Genomic DNA, 22,608 nt, shown 5'->3' on the forward strand with positions numbered 1-22,608 from the left:
AAAAAAAATCCAAAACTTTTGTCCCTTTGAAATATGTTAAGAACAATTCAATTAAAATTTTCAAATTCAAGTGTATTCCTAATAGCTGCTTGTAATGTGTGTTGCTAACACTAGTACAGCACGATAATAAAATAATGTCATGCAAGCGAATCACACTACAGAACAAAAACGCACATAACTAGTACTCAAATTGGAAAGACTTATAAAATCTTCGTTGCTAAGCTGTGACCTATTCTCGACATTACTTTTTTGGCTTACCGTACATCTTATATAAACACAAAACTAAAGCTTCACCGAGTACGGTCCAGAAACTTAAATCGTGCCAAAAGCAATATGGATAAGCTATAAATAACACCAGCTAATGAAGGAAAAATGAGGAGGGGAATTATATGGAAGGATCATAAAACTGTTCCAATGATTTCAATATAAATTTTTTCAAATGAAAATCATTTTTCAAACTTTTCCACAACGAAAAATGGACAATATTCAATAAAAATGTACGCAACTCTTCTAACGCTTATTATACAGTGTGTCCCCGTATAGGTGTAACGACTCTTGCAAAAGATAAAAAAAAATCGATTTCAATTTTTATTTTTTGGGGTTTAGCCCTGCTTGGTGAAAGACTAATTTTTACCATAATTTTAGTTTTGAAAAGTCAAGTATGTATGCCTTGGAAATTTTCAAAAAACCTATTTTTCCGTAAAGTGCTTTTTATGTGGTAAATACGATAAAAAGTTATTAAGAAAAGCTGTTTAGAATCAACATCTAGGCCCCTAAACAAAATTTCAAAATGATCGGCCAACTATGATTTTTCATTCTTTTCCATCTAAGGTTTTGATGATTTACTTTTATTTAATTATAACTTATTAGTGTTAAACCAGTAACTTGTAATAACCAAAGTGTGAATTTTTTTTTTACTCATAATAAGAGAACGGTTAAAAATAAAATTCTTTGATTTGTGAAATATGTAAACATAAAAAAAATGAAAACTCATAGTTGGCCGATGATTTTGAAATTTGGTATAGGGGCCTAGTTGTTGATTGTAAACAACTTTTCTTAATATACAGGGTGATTCATCTTTTATCGCCGGTGGCAAAATTGACCTTAAAAATTATAATTTCGTTTTCATATTTTGCAGACCTAATTTATTATTCATAAGGCACATAATATGGAAAAATGAAATTTATAAGTTAATTAGGTCAAATTTTGGTATTTTCTCAATTATTAGTTGTTTAATTTATTCAACCTTGTGGCATATGCACACTCAGGTATTTTCACACAATTTTACCATGTTAAACTAATTTTATCATATGGTATTATTGAAATAAACGCATTTTGATATTCAACGACATAATGTCCCAATATCTTAACAATAAGATCTATTAGGGAATCTTTATTGCCACCGCAGTGGGTCCTTTACAACTCTATTCGTAAAACCGAACAAATTCACCTAAGCAGGTCAGTTTTACAGGGTAGTCATTGTTAAAGAAAATTTACAACACTAAAAGTCAACGAGTACCAATAAAAGCAATTTTTCCATTAAAATCGAGTTAATTCAAAAACTATCAAACCTTTTGCGAAACGGATTGCAGATATTGATTTTATACGCCATTCGCCACATTCTGATGTAAAAATGTAAACATGAAATTTTTTTCAAAAACAGTTTTTTATAAATATGTATCTGCTCATAAAAAAAACGTTTTTTGAAATAAATTATACCGGCCGAAAGTAAATTTTTCGACAAATCAAATCTGTAAATTTCAAAAGTTTTTCTCAATCCGTAAGTGTCATTTTGCCACCGGCGGTAAAAGATGAATCACCCTGTATTTTTGTCGTATTTGTCACATAAAAGACACTTTACAGGAAAACAGGTTTTTTTTGAAAATTTTAATTTCCAAGGCATACTTGATTTTTCAAAACTAAAATTATGCTAGAAATTAGTCTTTAACCAAGCAGGGCTGAACCCCAGAAAATGAAAATTTAAACCGAGAATGTTTTATCTTTTACAAGAGTCGTTTCACCTATCCGGGGACACTTCAGGCTAAACAATTTTTGTTTGCATCGACAAAAAAAAACACAACATATTTACTCAAATTATTATCAAATGACGTAAAAATATTAATTTCACAGATTGTACACATTTGTAATCAAAATAAACCTATCAAGAGAAAAAGTAAGTTACACGTTAAATTAAATATGTACAGGGTTATTCTAAATGATTGTAGTCGAAGTAGGCCATGCCCATGTTATTACGTTTTTGCCGCTTTCATGTGAACTGTCAGTTATGTCGCTGTCACTGTCATTTTGTAGGTGAAAAGTGCGGTGATGAGATTTTTTTTTATTTTTGTTAAATTAACAATTGAATCCAGAAATATTAAGTTGTTCTACAATCAATTTTAAAAATATTGAGTTGTTTTGCAACCAATTTAACACATCATTTTGATGATTTTTTTTATGTGGAGCGGCAACCATAAATTTTACATTCAGTTTTCACGCCTCTTCGACTACAATCATTTAGAATAACCCTGTATGACTTACATTAGAATTTAATAAAATGATGGGAAATTTAAGATTTTTTTGTGAGGTTAGATTTTTAAATTTTCAAGTTACATCAATGATACACATTATTTCAATTAGCAAGTACATATAAAACAATTTTATGAAATTATCATACAACTATTTTAGTACAGTACTGAAAAATGTTACAATATAAAATTAGAAATTGATCTAAAGTTAACAATATTGCGTGGGCTGGGTGTTTAATAGTCCAGTACCTTCTCTTATTTCCTGGTCAGTAATCCATAACGAATCGACCACGTTTATTAAATACATTTTACATTCACTGAGCAGAAAATTATATTTTTTTTTGTTGTTTCTTCTTGAAATATTGTTGAAATAAATTCAAAAGAGAATCACTGGAAAATTGTTTGAGAAGAAAAAAAAAACCAACAACCATAGGACGACGTGTGGTCTCTGGAACGAAGTATAAAGTCGAAAGGAGAAGAGCTCAAACGTAATGTTCAATAAATTTGTTCTCGGGAATAATCTTGTTTATTTATTAATAAAGTGGAAGCGAAAAGGAAGAAAGACATGGTAACGCCATGATCGTCATGCCAACGACAATCTCGGCCATGACCAGAGCCATCGTCGGTACGCAACTGCAATCAATAGGTAGCGGAGTGACGCACATAGAGGGCGGCGTCCTCCACCCCCTCGCGAAGGACACGTGGGGGCGCACGTGTTCTCCGCCCCCGGAAACCCATTCACACACTCGGAGATGTGAGCCGATAACTTTCAATTAACCATTAGTTAATTTGTAAGAGATTTTAAATTTGAACCAAGGAACTGTTTCCATCCCGATACACCTTCACCGATGAGGCTAAAATTAGTGTGAAAACGAAGACATAAGGAAAGAAAATACGAGGATCTTATTACTACTACCACTTGGACATTACATTCTTTATTAGGAACATCTCGTGCCTAATTATTTGCCTTATCTATATTTTAAAGTCCTTCATCCCCCAACAATCTTTTCTAAGACGCTAAGTCGCTTCAAAACGAACAGAATGTTTATAGTCGAGTTATCTATTTATACAAAATATTTTCGGAGCAGGAAGATACTATTTATTTGGCATTTTTTCAAGATCAAACTTATAGTGAAATATTGTGACCTACTAAAACATGTTCGAGTATGTATACTGAGCTAAGCAATAGATGAGAGTTTTTCCTTAGATTTTTCTTCACATTCCTTCGCCTATTAGAAGAGACTTTTGTACGAATGAACAAACTTGTGTCATAGAATTCCACCATCTCAAATGTACAGCGAACTGTTATTACATACTATAATTCTTCAAACATTCTTTCTTTAGCACGCTAAAAAAAAGAGGCAAGAGTTAATTGCCTATTATCTCCGATAACTGATGCTGAAAGAGCAAATTTTAAAAATGGAAGTAGGAAGCCTATTTATGGAACCTGACCAATGACATTTGGTACAGTAAATGGGGATGATGATGAAACAGCATGGGGAAAAAGTGACATTAGCGCCCTGTACATTGATTTACATGCCGACGAAGCGAGCGAATGAAGCGGAATGAAATATTCAATCGCTTGAAATTTGGCTAAACTATCATCCACGCCCCGTCTACGTACTTTTATGTAAATTGACTTATTAAATCGCTTATGTAAATTTTATTCTCGCAGAAAATGAAAACAGGAGATGGGAAAAATCAAATTAAGACGCGAAATCTTAAGTTGAATAATACGAGGGCTTCGAAAGAAAAATTTAACATAAAAATTGGTGGAGGGTACCGTCTTAAAAATTTTCGCCTAATGTATCCACACTAAAGTTTTACAATTTGGCAAATCGTTAAAATTCAAAACTTGGATAAAAAACCTGAAAAACAACGAACCTTTATTTTATTTTAAGTAAAAAATCTGAAACAATTTCGTTGTTTTCTGCGACCAAAATGGAAAATATAGTCGATTTTAAATCACCACCTACAATGGCATTTAATTTGTTTTTAGTTTGACGTCAAATTCACTAATTAAAATCTGCATTTTGTTGTATTACGCATCGTCAAAAATAGCAACGTTTCAAAATCTTTATGTATAAATCTAAATTGTATACGTACAGTTTAATTGATTTTTATATAAACACGACAGAAAAATTCGAAACTGTGTTTTGGCACAGCGAAACTTCCGCTGCATTAACTATTTAACGGACGTGTAAGTAGATAATATAACAATAAAAAAGATTGTAACACGTGCCACATGATCACTAGAACCATTCATATATTCTACATACGAATTTACAAAAAAAATTGAATATGTAATAAACTTTTGTCGATTTACAGTAGAAAATCTGTAAGCATGAGTTAATTTCTGTCAGCATGATTTCGAAAATTGTAACAGATAAAACTAGTTATTATTTACTTTTAATGTTTGTAGTTGTTTGTCTGGTGCAAAGTGCACAAGTTGTCTCAAAGTCTGGCGTAAACTTTAACACTACTCGAGCCGAAACTTTACTTGCTATTAGTTCGAAAGGTTAGTACAGAAATACATGAAGTAAATTAAAAAAAAAAAAAACAACATAAAAATTAGTTCCTGCACGCAAGGACATTACGAAAGTTTAAGTTAAGGAACGCGTAGAGTACATTTTTAAAAGCGACAAAAGGCATCGGAAAAGCTTACACGGCAAAATGGTTTCATTCTCTTATTTAGAGTTTAGAAGTTCAACGTTCTGTATAGATATTGATTAGAAGAAAAATGTAAGTGCCCTTGAAAGTGAGTCAACGATTAACTAGAATTTCGTGTTCTTCAAAAGCGTGGTCTTAAAAGTCAGAACGTGTGTAAATTTCGATTCTTACTCGTAACCAAAACGTAAGAAAATCATTTAAAAACACTTATATGTTTCAAAAAGTAAATATTTACTTGATGGAATTTAGAAAAGTGAGTGTTTCATTGTGATGAAGTCAAGAGAGCAAAAAGTCAAATGTAATTTAAGGTACGAAGAATAAAAGCATGGATGGACGGACGGCTTTTTAAAATTTATTTATAGAAGAATTTGATTATTCAATTTCCAAGGTTCCGGATTAGTTAAGAAGGCTCAATTTAAGATCCTCGGAGGGCGACTTTAGTACTTAGCATTTTATCGAATTTACTAAAAACTAATTTACAGAACACTTAAATTAATATTTTCTTTAATAGCACTTGACGTCTCGGCTAACGCCTTAAATTTGATTATTTTAAAAAATGCAAAGTTCCACGAAAAACTATCTGCGAAACAAAATCAATACTGTAATTGCAAAAAAATATATATATATTTTACCATCACCACTGTTATCATTACTTCGATTATTATTACTGCTTTTGTGGTAGTCTCGTTTCAACAGTTGCACAATAATACAGAAATAAATTGTCTTCCGGCGAATTCTTCAGGATTACCACTACCGAAGTCACATTGCGTTGGGAATATCATCAATGAGTTCTTGAATTAACGATACGAGAACGTGAATTCTATTTATGAATGGTGTGTTACCCAGAATAATGTCACAAGCATGACGTTCATTTAACGTTAATGCACCGTTGTTTTCGTAAAAACAACAAATCGTATTGTATAATTGTATGCACATGACAACAAAAAAGAATATCGCTACATGTTTCCACAACATTTTCGGCTTAATTTCAAACATTATAGTATAATACAGCATCCTCGTCAGTTTCTAAAATACACTTTGTTGTCAAATTGAAGATAACACTTAAGGTTATCAATTATGTTATCTATATTTGAATGAACAAATGATGATAAATTCGGTCTTATGTAACAATATTAAGTACAAACGAAACTGTAAATTTCTGGTGGTTACAACCTAAAATATTGTTGACTATTATTCATCCACGTGATTAATTTATTTTACACGATTAAATTATTTCTGTAACGTTCCGGCTTATCTTAAGCACATGCGACAAAGGTACTGGCTGTTCAAAATTAAAAAAGCTAAATTGGACTTTTCATGTTGTAAAATCGAAGTCACGACCAAACTTTTCAAAGCGAACAGCAAATTGTAAGTAAAGCTGAGGAACATTCTAAATCTTAAAAAGACCAATACATAATATTTTTTCATGAAAATCTCTGGACTACTTCTAGGACATAAAACCGAGAAAAAACAATAAAAAAAAGCTCAGTTTAACTGCTAAAGTTTTTATAAGCTCCCGTTAATTAAGCGTTTCACGGTAATAAACTTTTAAAATCGATTATCGAAATGTTACCGTAACATAATCCTGACGTAGCGTTCTAAAAACTGTTGTCTTTCCTTGGATAACAAACAATATAAAAATAAATTATTACGATAAAAAAATACATGGCGATTCTCTATAAATAGTTTCCTCTTGTACCATCGGCTATAAATTCAGGTATGAATAAATAAAAATACGCTTCAATTAATTAACTATTAAAATTTTAATATTTTACCACCGTCACGCGATTAATTATTTCATGGGGTTGTACAACAGAACCGAGGCAGTTACGTGGCCTATAAACGCACTTCCAGTGAACCATTCCTGTTTAAATCAATTCTTTAACGAGAATTTTTCTGATCGATTCGTCTGTAAAAATATTGAACGTACAACAGCTAATCATAAAGCCTTACTCAATTCGGAAATTATACGAACAGATATTTACACGTGTAACTCATTACCAAAGTTGAATAACTGCCGGCAGAGATGACAATAAACAACTTTAACACAATGAGTCCACAAGCATTTTTATTTATAACCCCACTACACGTTCGGTTTTAGAGTGGCTTAAAATGTACTTAATGACTTGCTAATTTACGATGAATGACAAACATGTTACCCCACACCTGGACATTTAATATATCATGGGTAATACGAACGATTCGTATTTAACAAAAAAGCACGTGTCTGGTTGGTAAAGCAGGTGAAAAGTGAATTACGAAATGCGATACGAGTTAAATTTGTCATTCTCGGTTCACGTTGTTCTAAAGTTAAACTATTATTTTTGGAGACAAATTAATATTCATAAAATAATATTTTGATATCTATTTTAACATCTTTTACACAATTGTATCGATCAAATCAAGAAACTGGAACTTTTACACCCCTTGTAAAATGCTATTTATAAAGTTCGGCACGAGATGAAAAGAAATTATTTTGCCAGTGGTCAAAATGTGTCATACTCTACGTACAGTTTGATGATCTTTGATGATCTCAAAGCCACTTTTGTTAAATTTCATTGTCACTTAATTTATACTGTTTAGCATATTACCAGCCACTCTTTGTAGAAGGTTAGTGGAATTGATAATTCCAAATTACTATTATTGTTTTTTAAATAAATTCCAACGTTAAATAAAATAAATGATCATGTACGGCGGTCGGCAAATAATTACTTTATGAATGAAGCTATTTTTGGTTTTACCAATTTAACTGAATTTGTTTATTTATAAAATAGAACAGTAAACACAACTATCGATTCATAAAGTAGCAATTACCGTGCGATGAGAGAATTTTAAAAACGTTGCGGACGTAAATAAAAAGGATAACGTATCTTACTATAACAATAGTATTAGTCACCGTATTATGATTTTTTTTTCTTAAATAACACCATCAAGCTACTATTATCAGAAATTCCGGATTTTTCAGCACATCTCAACAAATCCGGTACGTGCAAATCGAATTATGGTAGTACGTTTCAAGTGAAATCAATTTTGTTTGACACTCAACAGATACGAGTACAACACCATTATCATAATTTTAATTAATGACAAAATGTAATATCTTTCTCTCTTTGCTTACAACGCTTCCTGTTTGTTTGATTTTCAAACTTGCTTTATAGCGTAAACCAAAACAAAAATCATTTTGTTCAATAACAACTGTCCGGTATGTTTGATTTTCGAGTGATTACCAACGTTAAAAACATATATTTACAAAACGTTAATGTACGAAAAGCAATAAAAACGATGAACGGAAAACTGCTCGATCTGATAACCACTGATTAGATTAACATAAAATTATCTACATTTTTACAACAGTAGATATGTCGTTGACATGCTTTATAATGATTAAAAAATATATAAATCATATACTTTTAACACAATATATGATCGAGATGTTACGTGCACAGCTTGAATTGATAACTGAAAATTCTCAGTCAGTCTAATCGAGATGCTGAACTTGGTACGGTGTAAAATGAAAGACAATCTCTCCGTTTCTTAAATTTTTAATAAACTCCTGTCTCCGATTGTTACTGTTTGAGTGGTCTTTTGCTTCATTTTAACATCTTTTTACGTACGAAATGCTCGACATTTTGATTATTCTTGTGGTTTAAAAACGTTCATTCGTTATCTATGGTTGCTCGTACGTGGGTCCGCTGTTGGGTGACAGAAAACAGAATGCATGGTGCATCAGCTTCTTGTGTCGCTCACCTACCCCATAGCAGTGCATGGCCCCTGTGAAGAAATGCACACATGCCTACCGTAAATGTCCCCTACTGTCCGTGCCACAGCTGTGTACAACACACGTGGCATGCCACGAGCCAATTCCCCCTCTTTGATAGATCGTATTACCAAAGAATTACTCCAAACATTATTTCGATTTGTAAATCACCCCAATACTTTCAAATTCATGAACGTTACACCGGCACACCACTTTCGTATTCAACGGGATCAGGTGAAAATACATTCGAAATTGTCGTTGTCGTTCGCATCGTCGTATTCCACCCCCGAATTGTAATGCTGAAATTAGAAAATGCTCAACACGTACGTGCCACCTAGTGGAGACTTAATGTAAGCTTTAATTTGTTTCTGAATTTGGCTCACCTCCAAATCGTTGAATGCATAGTACAAAAGAGTACACATTCGACCAACAAAAATATATCTAAATTTAAACGTATTTACGTTACAGAAAAATCCTTTCACCGAAATTTTACGAAATTTCAAAAGTAACAACAACGCTTAATTCTGTAAGTATATAAATGTGTTTGTTGAAATTAATGGAGTGGAGTCGCGAGTACGCCGTTTCATTATTTCATTTCGCGAAGATAATGAGTGTACACACATGAGCTGCTTCTGTGATTCGATTAATTGGTTGCATACGCTACAGACAAACAAATTATTGCATAAACTATCATCCATCGTCGACTGAATCTCTAATTAAATCACACTTTTTAATATACATCAATAATTAGCAGCATTTAGTTAAACACATTTGGTTTCTTAGTGGACATGCAACGTATTTGTTTTGAATGGTTGGTCGGCTTCTAATGAACATAACAATAAGATTCAACTTGACCCTGGCCTTAACTTTGAAATTCTATTTTCCTTTATCAACGTTACTGTTCGCTAAAGTACAAAAATTCCTCGACTGACTATTCTTATCGATGCAAACTCCAGAGAAATATAAAAAAAAGTTCTGATAAGACTCAACGATTCATGTCTATTTAGTCACAGTTTTGTATAATGTATTTAAAACTTTACCCATCTATTCTTATGATAAGATATCTCAGTACGCAATCGTGTAATTATTAAATAGACGTGTACATTTATAATAAGCGTTAACGAAAATCTGGCGTTCAAAGATTTCATCTCCACGTTAAAAAGTAAAACGTTAATATGTATTATTTTTTGCTGTTAATAATGAATGAACTTTAGAACACGTTAAAAAATTACAATCGAATTATAATAACACACTTCATAATCGCATTGAGCACGTAACTAACTGCTTTGTGTAGATTTCGTATGTCACAAACGTGTTATGAAAGAACTGCTCCAATTTTTACAAAAAGATTCTCTTTTTTGCTAATGTCAAAGTTTTAAAGTAAACGTTTTCAATCCTGCATTTTATATCTGGTTAATTCTGATAATAAGCTGCTTGACCATCATTAAAAACTCATATCGAAATTGCTAATAGCGAAATCTTAATCAAATAGAATAATGTAAGAAAACGGTGATTATTTTGAAAAAAGATATTCTTCCTCAAGGACCAATTAGTGTTTTTCCTTGAAATGAGCCCTTATTCAATGGAAATGCCTCTCTCGTTAACGAAAACAGATTCGCAACCTATGATGTAATAGCTCTTCAAGCGTGGAAATTCGGTGCGTTTAAATCGTATTTTACAAATTTTCGCGCTTACCATATCATCCTAAAAATGGCTAATATGCACTTTCTTACTTCCCAAGAATTTTACCACGTTTCAACCGAAACTCATTTGACCGTAACAGAGTAAAACATATTGATGTTTTAAATTTTATACCGATTTCTAAAATGCCAACAAAAATTGCAAAACTAAGTCTCCTAATAGATACTTCTAATTAGTTAGAATGACATAATTAATTTGCATTTTCGTAGTGTGAGATTTTTACAAATATAAAAATTGCACAATTTCTGTTCTTCACATCTACCTTAAAAACCATTTCAAATTTAAATACGGAGATAACAGTACCTGAATTTGTGGCACATCCTTGAAATATGATTTGCACAAATAGTTACGTTTTCACCATTTTTATCGGACGCTACGGTATTCGATCTAATAAAAAATTGTCAATGTATCGCCGATTTCTTTCGCGTTATGATTATTTGTTCGTAAAATAAATTTCTCATAAGAAATTTTAACGAGTTCAGTCATGGAAGAATTAAGATGTCGTGACACCTCTGTGCACCGTTCCCGTGACTTTCATCATTTTTGGTCTCGAATTAACCCACACATGTAATTTTTTCGTGGATCGATTATTTTTTCTTATTCATCATTTTTAATTTTATCCTCTTTAAAAGCGAGATTTCACCGCAATGGATCCGGCCAGAGAAGTAAAACAGATTAATTTTAAATTAAACAGTCACCGTATCCCTAAGTTTCTTATTCAATGAACAAATACAGGGTGTCCCAAAAATGGCATACTAACGGTGCACTACGGTGTAGAACAGATTACCGTAAACGTCAGAAAAATGTTTAAAAAATTCTATTGGACTTATTTGCTGATTTGGCGGTCTTTGAAAGTGGCACTTTACAGGTCAATTATTTTGAAATATGTATATGTATAGTCTATTTTTTAATCAAAGAACCACGACCTGTCGATTTACTAAATCTAGGGAATTTAATGATATCTATTGGCTATACCAGCCAACGTCTGTCATTTTTAATGTCCTTCAAAATACGCAAACTTTCAGCTAAAATTTGAACGTGTTATTAAAAATGCTCGCAAAGTAAAACATTTATTAAACTCTCAAATTAGTTGTTATTAACTTTATTAACATGCTGCGCTTCTAATATTTCTAACAACCTCAATATAATGAGTTTTTTCACCCTATGTCAAAAGTGTACAATGTTGTCAGCTCTATTTTGGGTGTAAATTGCGGTGTTGTGGTTCTTTGATTAAAAAATAAACTACATATGTATACGAAATTGTCATGGCAGCTACCTCTCTTCGTACATATTATCACAAAGTACAAGATCACTCACTACCAAAATCTAGTCCTGCGTAATAGAGAATTTAGAAGCTTTGGAAATCCAAAAATTATTTTAAATCCACTACGGTAACATTTCAAGGTAATGATCTACGAATATATCTTTGTTTACATTGTATTACCGTTAATAATAATAATAAAAATAATTGATTTTTTTGTCGGAAACATTTTTTCCATATTTTTTTCATGTACATTTAAACATCCTCGATAAGGTAATAAGTAGTTTGTACGCCAATTTTGGGACACCCTGTACATATTACGACGTCGACTGATCATTTCTGAAAGTTTCTCTCCCATTTGCCCAATAATTGTGCATTTTTTAACTTAACTGAAACATCTTGGCGACACGGCGAAGTAATAATTTTTAACTCCATGTCAAAAAAAGAGATAACACGGATGGTTAAACCTTCAAATAGCCAATGTGTGTGACAAATGTGACGACGCTCGTATCACGGTCATTTGTCACGAAACGTTGACATACAGATTGTTAATTTCATTTGTCATAAACTCAATACATCGCTTTATGTTTTTATTAAATGATATTTTGGATCGCAATTTATATTTCAATTTAGACAATTAATACGACTGACAATACACAAAGGAAAAAATCATCAGAAATTGGATACATTATACATAATTTATGTATCTCACGCAGTGACAAAGTTCTATCAGTTATTAAATAATAAATTAATTGACTTTGAAGAAATATGTTCTCTGTACTTTGAAAACTAAAAATTAGTTGAACTGGATGTGTAATTAAACCGGAGAAATCACTTACCTTCAGTAAAAAATTAAATTCCATAATTCACTAGGAGAATGCCTGAAAAAGAAAACAATTTTATATTACTTAATAAAACAAAGCGTATGAGTTCAACAAATTTCAATTTGAAATTGAACACTACGTACAATGTACAAAACCCATGTTGCAAAAAATTCAAACACACTAATTATATAAATTGTTGGTGGCCCAGTTCTTACAGATTAGATGTAAAATATTATATAATACAATTATAACAAATTTTATTGCATTTAAAGACTGACACAGGCAAATATGTAATTGAAATATTTATTTTCCGTTCAAAAATCTTTTAAAATGTTAACAAGAGTTATTATGCCCGTCATTCCGATGCAGTTATTTACGTACTAAATAAAAAAGATCGCATTTAAATTGCAACAATTCTTTTCCTCTGAATATGCATGTTTTATTAATTTTATTTCCAATTACATAATATGAAATCATTTTGCAACTTTTGTTTCCACTATTTTTGACGTTGTACATTTAGACGTACCATCAACTTTAAACGAGAAGCTTTAAAAAGTTATTACTTATTACATTAATTAATTAAAAGCGTTTTCATAACCATTCGTGGCTTGTTACCTAAAACATATTACAATTTTATTAGTGACGAATTCGGTGCCACCAGATAGTTTTAAAGTGAAATATTGTATTAACGTTTACTCTTGATATGATTTATTTTATAGAGAATGTCTTTGTATAAAGAAATTTTATTTTAAAGAAATGAAAATAGAGTTCGCCTGCGTTTTAAACGCACTGATACCATTCATTAAGCACACTTTTTATTGTTTGTTGATTGTATTTGAAAACATGTCGATGCGTTATTAAAATATGTTAAAGTAATTTTTGAAGATACATGTTGGCTGTTGTTGACAATCTATGACACGATCGCCACAATGTGATCAATATTTTGATGAGCAATCCTGAAGTGATAATTAAAGGACAATTGCATGACAGTTGAATAATGGATGACCAACAATCTTCATTGGAAAGAAGATGACAGTAGTAAAACCAAGGTCATAAAAAGAACCTGTTCATGTGTTAATAACGATCATGATGATCAATTATTGTTAATTAAAATTACGCATGTATTGTTAAAACTTAACCGATACCGTCTTCACAGTTCATTATCGGTTTGCGGAGATGACGGGTGTGAAGAACGATAGGAGTTCACAGACCAATTCTTGGTTCAGACAAAACAAAAATTAAAACCAATGATACACCGAATTATTATCAAATCAAGGAATATCTTATCTCGAAGTATTAGTTACGACAAAATTCCCAACGGGAAAATCTCGAAGATCGTTGTCTAACGAAATTACCTGTGCTAATGTAAAAACTATACAGGATTTTTGTAAAAAAGAAAAGACGAAATAGTTGAGTCAGTACGAGTTCGAACGGAGATCAATTATTGTTAAAATTCGACTGCGACCGGCTTTCAAGGTGAATTTTTGCAGGATCAGGAGTAGGTGGGCCGAGCAAACGAGAAGAAATGTTAGCGTGAATGTTTATAAACAATAAATCAGCATGCGATTGTGAAATATGTCGCGATTGCGCGTCGAAAAGACCACGTGGTGCACGTATGCGATCACCGCATTATGCAAGAAGTCAAGTTTGGTCCTGCTAATGACAGGTAAAGAAAAGGTGAAAGGTGAGATGATTTGGGCGCCGATCATCCTGCAACCAACTCGGCGTCCGCAGGGTGCGAAGCAGGCCGCTCCATCTGGCGCCTCCTCGTAACATCTCAAGATGTCATAAAATTATTGTATACTAATTATTGTTTATCGGTCGCCGAGAGCTGGAAGGGTTCTTTTATTTGCTTTTTTACATGACGCCAGCCTCAACTGACACAACCTGTTTTGCCAGTGCCGCACAGGAAAGAGTAGATTTTCAGCGAGAACGACTCGATTCCGACATCAAAAAAACAATCAACAGTGACGGTTGGCTCCTAGTCGTACGGTTTTGGCGCGTAATTTGAAAAAATGTAAATAAGCGATATTGTATATCTGGCGCGCAGCAGGTCACAGGTCGCAGGACGGATTATGAGATGTTGTGATGGAGTAATTATGAAATGAACGTTCACGATCTGGTTAAGCTTGAGATTTACCATTTCGGAGGTGCCGTATTATATTTGAACAGTTGACCTCTACTGGCCTTTTGCAGTCTTTGCGTAGAGACCTTCAATGTCAACACAAATACGCCGGTGAAGGCCACTTAGCACGTTACTGAAATATTGTAGGAGGATTTATATGCACCATAACTAACCGTATCTAAAACGCACACACAAGACATGATCTAATATACGAAACTTACGCCAAATCAAGCGTTGCACACATCAAATTGATCACAGAACATGAGACAGTTCGCAGAGCCACTTGCGCGGATACATGACACTACTAGCCAAGTTACAAGTGCACTGCCCCCCCCGCTTCGTTGATAGCGCCCCTCCGGCACCAACTCTGACGTCAGCCACTATCGATTTGAGAGAACAGCAATGGCGTTGAATTGGCGACAAGCACACAAGTCAGCAACATTTACTCCGACAGAGATGATCCGACGTTCTGCATTCGAGATTCAGGCCACTCGTAAAATACCAGCGCCATGTCCAACATACAACGGCCGCAACACTTCCCGATGATGTCATTATGACATCACATTTAACTCGCCGCAGGCGAATTGAAGACCTTGATTCTTGTCGGAGACCTTTTCGTTGTCGCGAAATTCAATGCATTTCCAACGTTCTCTACCGTTGTCACACTCTTCCTCCGACCGCACCGTTCCCGTGGTCTCATCAAAATCAACAATTCAACAATCGAACAGTCGCAAACCGATCGTTTTAAATGTCTCTGTAAATATTTTAATAAATCTTATGTTGTGAAAACAACTTGACATATGCATCAACAGCTCAACAAGTGTTTCTCTTCTCGTTCAACGGTGGCTGTGGCTGCGACGAACCTGCTGCAGATAGATAGACAACCCTCCGTACAACTTACTTTACATAAAGCGGATACACTCCATTTACATATATTTATTTTTCTCTGTACAAATATACAATTTAATTAGAAGTAACATTAGATATAATTAGTCTTGGATATTTATCAGTACGTTGCCTTAAAAATTTTTAACCCATCGCTGCACCAGATTTTCGATCTTCCTACTAGTCTACACAAAAATCAACGATCAACGAAAATCTCAAGCTCAAATAAACCATTACGACCGTCAAAATCATCTATTCGATTCGGTTATTTCGCAGACATCGTCAGGCCTAACAGAGGTTTGCTAATCCTCGTAAAAACTGTGTCCAAACGCATTTCGACTATTTTCTAAACAAGCAATTGGTACCTTATTAGTAGATACCTCTAATTTAATTATCAATGATACTGACAGAATACTTTACCATAAGTTGCAAAATGGAAAACCTCTATTTAAAATAATTAAACTAAACTAAATCGCACACATTTTACTGTCACATAAATCATTTTTTATAGGCCAGAATTACAGCCGATTTGAGAGTTACCTGCAGAATAAAAAACTACTCTTATAAAGTCCAAAAACAAAATATTTTCATACTCTTACTAATTTGTATCTTGTCATGTTTGATTATTTCTTGTTAACTTGTGGCGATGATTGATTAGTAATTTATATACTTGCAGTTACTGACGATTACTTAAATAGATCTAAGTATAGTTCATGTATTAAATGCGGAGATTTAAACTAACACTAATTTCTACTTTTGTTAGTTCATTTGTGCTTAATTAACCCGGAAAGAACATAATGCTACAAATCCCATAAACAGAGAAAACCTAATTTAAAATGTTAGAGCTTAGATACTAAGTACACTTAATACAATACATAGAGTTATTAAACCCATGTAAAATAGTAAACTTCGCTGACAACAGATCCAATAAATAAAAACTACTTTTCAATAACTGTTCTTATAAATTCTTCAAACAACTATAAGTCAACCTCGCAAATGTAACAATCATTTTAATCATTTAAAATTCGACCATCGTCTCCATTATTTTCAATCTTTCATTTATCACCCTGTTGTAACACTAAATTTTAAATAACAATTAGCGTTATATAATTTTTTAACATAGTAAGTCTGAATTTGTAGGCCCTAGACTTTGCGCGACTGCGTTTCGTAAATGCATAAATTTAAGTGCAAGGCACTGATGAGTACCTCCAACTTGACATACTTAAATCAAATTTCATAATACAAATGATAAAACATAATGCAGGAGGTCCCGGCAATCATTCTAAAACATGTAAGGTTTCTCAGATTAAAAATAAAGGAGATGCTACAATAATAACATTATTAATTACACATTAAATTAATTACAACAAGCGTAACAATATTTAAAATTCTTATGTTCCTATTAGATCGACGGTAGTTTTCGACACGGACCAAATGAAGTCTTGTACTAAAAATAATTATTGAAAAAAATAAAAAAAATAAATTATGCAATCATAATGATATAATAAAAATAAAAGTACAGAAATCTTAACATCATGAATAGAGATATTGAGGTTCCACGTAACCTATCGACATTTTTTTAATTGTTTTTTTACTTAGTTATATGCTGACATAAATGTACACTCTTATGAGATTCTAACTGTATAGTTTTACTACTTTGGGAAGGTCACATAGTTAATACATAAGTGCATAAAACTTATTACAAATACATAATAAACCATTAAAAAAACGGTTACACTTTCTCTATGGCGGCAATAAAATATTAATACTGGAAAGACAAACCCACCACACTTCCAGTATAGAAAATTTAACAATGCAAAAATAACGTATACCTATTGTGTAAAAACTGTAAATAAAGAATGCATTTATATTGTGCAAGTCAATAGTGGAATGTAGAAATAATACGTTGAATATATAATAAAATGCCATACGTTTTGGCGCATTGTTTGAACTTATGTTTCACATCACGTACAACAGTCTCGTCTATTAGCGTAATAGTCTACAATTAACGTAAGCCAAAAAATAATTTACTAAATTTATAAAATAAATATAAAATAAAATATAAAAAATAAACGTCAACAAGTCTTCCTGTGTAAATAAATTTTCTACTATTAGTTTGACATGTATACTGGTTCAAGATATGCTGTTGCAATTCCCTGGTTAATTAGTCATCTTGTTACATATTTCGAGAAGTCAAAAATAAATTCGTGATAGTGCTCAAAATAATTTTTACAAAAATATAATGCCACTATTTAAAATATATGTTTCCTTAATTTGATCAATCCTATACATTTATCTTGGTCGATTTAATATAAACTGGATGCTTCTTGATCAGGAATGTTGTTTAAATTGTTTTCCTCGTTACGCCAGTAGAAATATGGTGGTCCTTCAGATATGCAGTATTTCATTTCCAAAGGCGTTCCTTTTTCAACATAGTACATTATGTAAAAATTACACATTTCATTCTCATGTTTAGGGCTGCAAAACAAGCAACATCTCGTTAGAAAACATCACGCCACCGTATTTTACAAATAAACTATTCTACTTAATTTTAAAAGTTAATTATCTCTAAGATAAATGTAAAAGGAATTTGCCATCGTCTGGTTAACAAGCAAGAAGAAAACATCAAGTTGAGAGTTTAACAAACATGTCCGTTAAATACGTACCCTACGATGGTATACTGAGTCTTATTGGTGCTGTCCATGGTACATCTTGCTGCCTACAATTTATTTCATTATTCGTACATTAGAGTATTAGCGAATCAAAAGCACTCACAAGTCTATCGCCATATTCGATGGGGCTTTTGTCGAAAATCGGATAGAACATTTGTGCAGTATACGGATTACGTTTTCCTAACAGTGACCAGCGATCGTCACCGTATTTATCTCTGCGAACACTATAGCCAGAGACAACTTTTCCTACATTAAAAAAAATGTAACAAAACATATTTCCTAGTGAACAAACAAACCTAATTCGTGTGTATGCGTTCTGTAGGCAAATGGATGAATAGTTTTTTGTTCCTTAATTTGACATAACGTCTCCATATGTGTTACAGTCCGCGGTGGTATTGTACCACCTGTTCCTAACAATAAAACTCCAGCCAACTTACTTTGCCTGTAAAAAATATTTTAGCTCATGGTACTAACTGCCAAAATTGTTATACTAACGGTTTTTCGGTATATATCAAATTTAAACCTGAATTGTCAGTTTCATTATCTACAAAAAAAAAATTTAAGAATTACACTGGCTAGATCTAAAAGTCTGTTCACCTTTAAACTTCTTAGAGTAATGAATTTGAAGAACTAAGTACTGAATCTGCGTGCCCTTTCCTACTTGAAATCCAACATTTTCGGGAAGTTTTAGTGGTTTAGCGTTTAGAGCCCATGCATAAATTACCTTAAGAAAACACAAGATAAAAAATATTTCAGCACTTTCTAAACAAACCTACATTTAAGCCATCAGCACAAGGATTAGCTTTCTTAAACCTTGGATCAGAATCTGAACTAGCCATTTCACCACAGTCCCTTAAAAACAAAAATAAAATGTATTTCTTAGTTGCGCTTAATGTGACATCATTTTATACCAATACTGGTCAGTGGTTCCAGGCTTTGAGCACCCAAAAACTATCATATGATGTACTACGTCCATTGTGGCGGTCGGCTCAAAACCAACTAAAACATACTCAGTTCAATCTAAAAATCGTCGATGTTTTCATACCCCACCTATGTAAAAACTTTGATCAGGAACTACTCGTACGGTTGTGCAGAAGTAGGATTCGTCCTAAAATAAAAACAGTTTTAAGAAACACACTCCTTTTGCATATTATCTCACTAGTTAGGTTTTAATTTTTCAATATACCGCACATCTCACAAATGTATTGACAATATTTCCTTCCAAAAAAAAAAAAGTTTGTCCTTCCGGATGCTGCGTAGTTTAAGTAAATTTATTTTTTTTTTAATTAAGCATTATCCAGAATTAAGAGGTCTTGACACTGCCACCATCTCACCTCTTTGAATAACCTGTCAAGACTTTTGAAATACTCATTTATTATAATTTGAAAATGTTGTTAGGCTTTCCTTGTACATTAAACAAAAAAAAAACCGTTGAAAAATCGATACATGTGAGTGTAACGTTTAATGCATAATATACATATATATATTTAGCTCTGCGAGCCAATTAGGCACATGGCTTGGTTCCATTTTCTTCTCCACTACTTATTAGTGCTTGTACTAGGTTGTTTTTTGTTCTCGTGAGGATTACAATGTCGTCAGCATATGCCATCACCTGTACTAACTGATTATATATCAGACCATTCTCCCGTATTTCACTTGCTTTTACTGCTGAATCCAATGTTACATTAAACAACACTGTTGATAGTGGATCCCCCTGTCTTAGGCCTCTCTTGACTTTAAATTTTCCATATAGTTGTCCATTGGCCAGTAGGTACTTTGTATTCTGTCTCTTTTAAAGTCATTCTCACCAGTCTTATAAGTTTTTCCCCTATACCCATCTGTCTCATTGCTTCATACACTTTTTCTCTTTTTATTGTGTCGTATGCTTGCTTGAAATCTATGAAAAGCATGTAAAGAGGCAAGTTCTGGTCTATGCTGTTGTCCATAATTTGTTTTAGCACAAACACTTGGTCCATTACCGATCTATTCTTGCGGAATTCGCATTGATACTGTTCTATTTTCCTTTCCACGACCTCGTTTACTCTACTTTTTATTGATACCGCCATTATTTTATATACCGGGTGTCCACTCCCAAAGTCGAACATAGGCAATTAACACTGTGCATTCAGTTTATAGATACTATGCCATTATTTCGACACATCAATAATATTAAAGAATTAAATTATGATATTAAAGTAATTAATAGTTTAAGCAGTTTTTAGTATAAATTCTTTGAAAAAATTACAATGCAGTTCCTACCTTAGTTAATAATAAATCTAAATAATTTGCTGAATTTAAATTTCCCTTTATCTCAAATATTATTAAAAATCCCAGCCGATATGAATTTTTTGAGGATACCGAGTTCTAGTAGGAATATTTACTCGAGGGTTTTCTTGAGCCCAATATCGCGTGTTTTGAACATTTGGTTCGTTATTTAGTGTAAAAGTAGATTCGTCTGTGAAGCAAATTGTCGACAGAAAGCAACGATCATTAGCACGCTGCTGTATTTCATAACATGTTTCATTTTTACTTTCTTCATCAACAGCAAAAATCTGTTGATGACACTGTGTCTTGTAGGGATGATATTTGTACTTCCTGAGGATATTCAGTATCCGCGATTTACATAAACTTGCTTCAAGAGAAATTTGTCTTAATCTGTATGGAGTAACTATTCATTTTTCCGTAAATAATTTTGACAGTAATTTACCAAAATTCGCTGACTTAACCCAACAAATTACTAAATTTTTTGACAAATGCTGTCCAACTTAAAAATCATGGCATGTCATATTTAAAAATCGCCAAGTTTTAAATTAGTATTTTAAAATAAAAATAGCACCTTTAATTATTAATTATTAGTATCATTTCAAGCGCAATAATTTTATCTTTCTATTGATACCATTACCTTACCTGTAAGTTCAATTGGCAAGCAGGAATCAGCAAAAACGTTCAATATAATGTTAATTGCCTATGTTCGAGTTTGAGAATGCACAGACTGTATAGTATCCATCAAAGCTATAGGTACCTCTGTAGTTCTCACACTTGGACCTATCTCCTTTCTTATGTAGAAGACATATTAGTGTTTCTTTCCATCTTTGGGGTATTGTTTCCTCATCCCAGGCTTTGTTTATTAATTTGACTATATTCTCTTCCAGGTTTTGCCCCCCCCCCCCCACTTTTAGCATTTCTGCTGTTATTCCGTTCTCTCCAGGGGCTTTATTATTTTTGAATCTTTTCTCGGTGGTTCTTCACATTCCCCTGTAGTTAAACTTTCTTCTTCTTCTGTTTCTAATGTTTCTTCTTCTCCAATTCCATATAGGTACCTCTCCAAAATATTCAACCCATCTTTTAATGCATAATAAATAATTATATATTCCTAAACACAATAAACATGAAATAGACTTTCACATGTGTATATTTGTATTTTTTATATGTTGCTCAAGTATTCATATAACATGTACTGTGATAGAATTCAAGTCCAGAATCACTCTTTGTGATGAACTTTTCTAAAACTGTATAAATGACCGGAAATGTGTATAATTATTATATGTAACGCTGGCAAATCTGTTGATTTTACTTTTTTGCACTATAGGGAGATGAGACTGGAAAAAGTTAGCGTGGCCTTTCATTAGCTATTTCTAACAGAATAACACAGGTTATGGGGGTAGTACTCTGTAATGCCTTTTGTTAGATGCTTGAATATTTTATGGAGAACACATTCGCTAATAATTAATGAGAAAACCTAAAACAGCTTAACCATATTGAGGTGATAGAAGACTCTAAGCATTACATGAATAAAAAGGGCATTAAAATCAATTCTAGATTTGTGATTGCAAATCACCTCAAAAGATTTCGAGATAGAAATTGAACATTCCCGCAATTTTTGGGATAGCAAATGAACCTTTCGTGCGAGTTTCTCATCAATAGGAATAGGCAACCCCACGAACATTAAACTATAAATAAAGAAACAACACTTACCCTGTCAGGATACACATTGGGCATACGTAAGGGAAATTTTTTCACTTGGAAGGTACATTTTACTTGAATAAAAAATAAAATTGTAACCACAATACGTAGCATATGTCTTCCTTCCATGCTTCTGGCAATCGATCTAAGTTACAATTCGCATTTTGTGCTGTTAAGTTCCGTAACCGAGAGTGACGTCAACGCGTGGGCGCCGTTTTCAATTGA

General features: G+C 32.7%; 2 protein-coding genes across 4 annotated transcripts in view; both read right to left on the reverse strand.

Moving 5' to 3' along the window:
- Mef2 (myocyte enhancer factor 2) overlaps positions 1-15,232 on the reverse strand; it is a 37,206-nt gene extending 21,974 nt beyond the window's left edge. For 2 of the 3 annotated variants that reach the window (XM_069059975.1, XM_069059971.1), the window contains exons 1-2: positions 15,085-15,226; positions 12,754-12,795 (exon numbers count right to left, since the gene is read on the reverse strand). The gene's annotated coding sequence lies outside the window, so the exon portion shown is untranslated. Of the gene's footprint in view, positions 1-12,753; positions 12,796-14,878; positions 14,997-15,084 lie in introns of all 3 variants that reach the window. The other variant, XM_069059973.1, reaches the window with a different exon arrangement.
- Positions 15,233-17,231: 1,999 nt separating this feature from the next.
- Positions 17,232-22,588, reverse strand: LOC138139627 (peptidylglycine alpha-hydroxylating monooxygenase-like). Its single transcript, XM_069059977.1, has 10 exons — positions 22,396-22,588; positions 19,471-19,528; positions 19,332-19,419; positions 19,197-19,272; positions 19,018-19,144; positions 18,916-18,964; positions 18,717-18,862; positions 18,524-18,666; positions 18,415-18,467; positions 17,232-18,226 (listed from the first exon to the last, which is right to left on the reverse strand). The coding sequence occupies exons 1-10, from the start codon at positions 22,510-22,512 to the stop codon at positions 18,055-18,057; spliced, it is 1,029 nt and encodes a 342-aa protein (XP_068916078.1). The 5' UTR covers positions 22,513-22,588; the 3' UTR covers positions 17,232-18,054.
- Between the last annotated feature and the right edge of the window lie 20 nt (positions 22,589-22,608).

This window comes from Tenebrio molitor, chromosome X (genome assembly GCF_963966145.1).
Source record: "Tenebrio molitor chromosome X, icTenMoli1.1, whole genome shotgun sequence".
NCBI classification, from domain to species: Eukaryota; Metazoa; Arthropoda; class Insecta; order Coleoptera; family Tenebrionidae; genus Tenebrio; species Tenebrio molitor.

Coding starts and splice junctions, on each gene's coding strand:
- LOC138139627 (XM_069059977.1), bottom strand. CDS start 22,512: ATGGAAGGAAGACATATGCTACGTATTGTGGTTACAATTTTATTTTTT. Junction 19,420..19,470: donor TGATCAAAGTTTTTACATAG/GTGGGGTATGAA, acceptor AGTATGTTTTAG/TTGGTTTTGAGCCGACCGCC. Junction 18,227..18,414: donor ACTCAGTATACCATCGTAGG/GTACGTATTTAA, acceptor CTTGTTTTGCAG/CCCTAAACATGAGAATGAAA.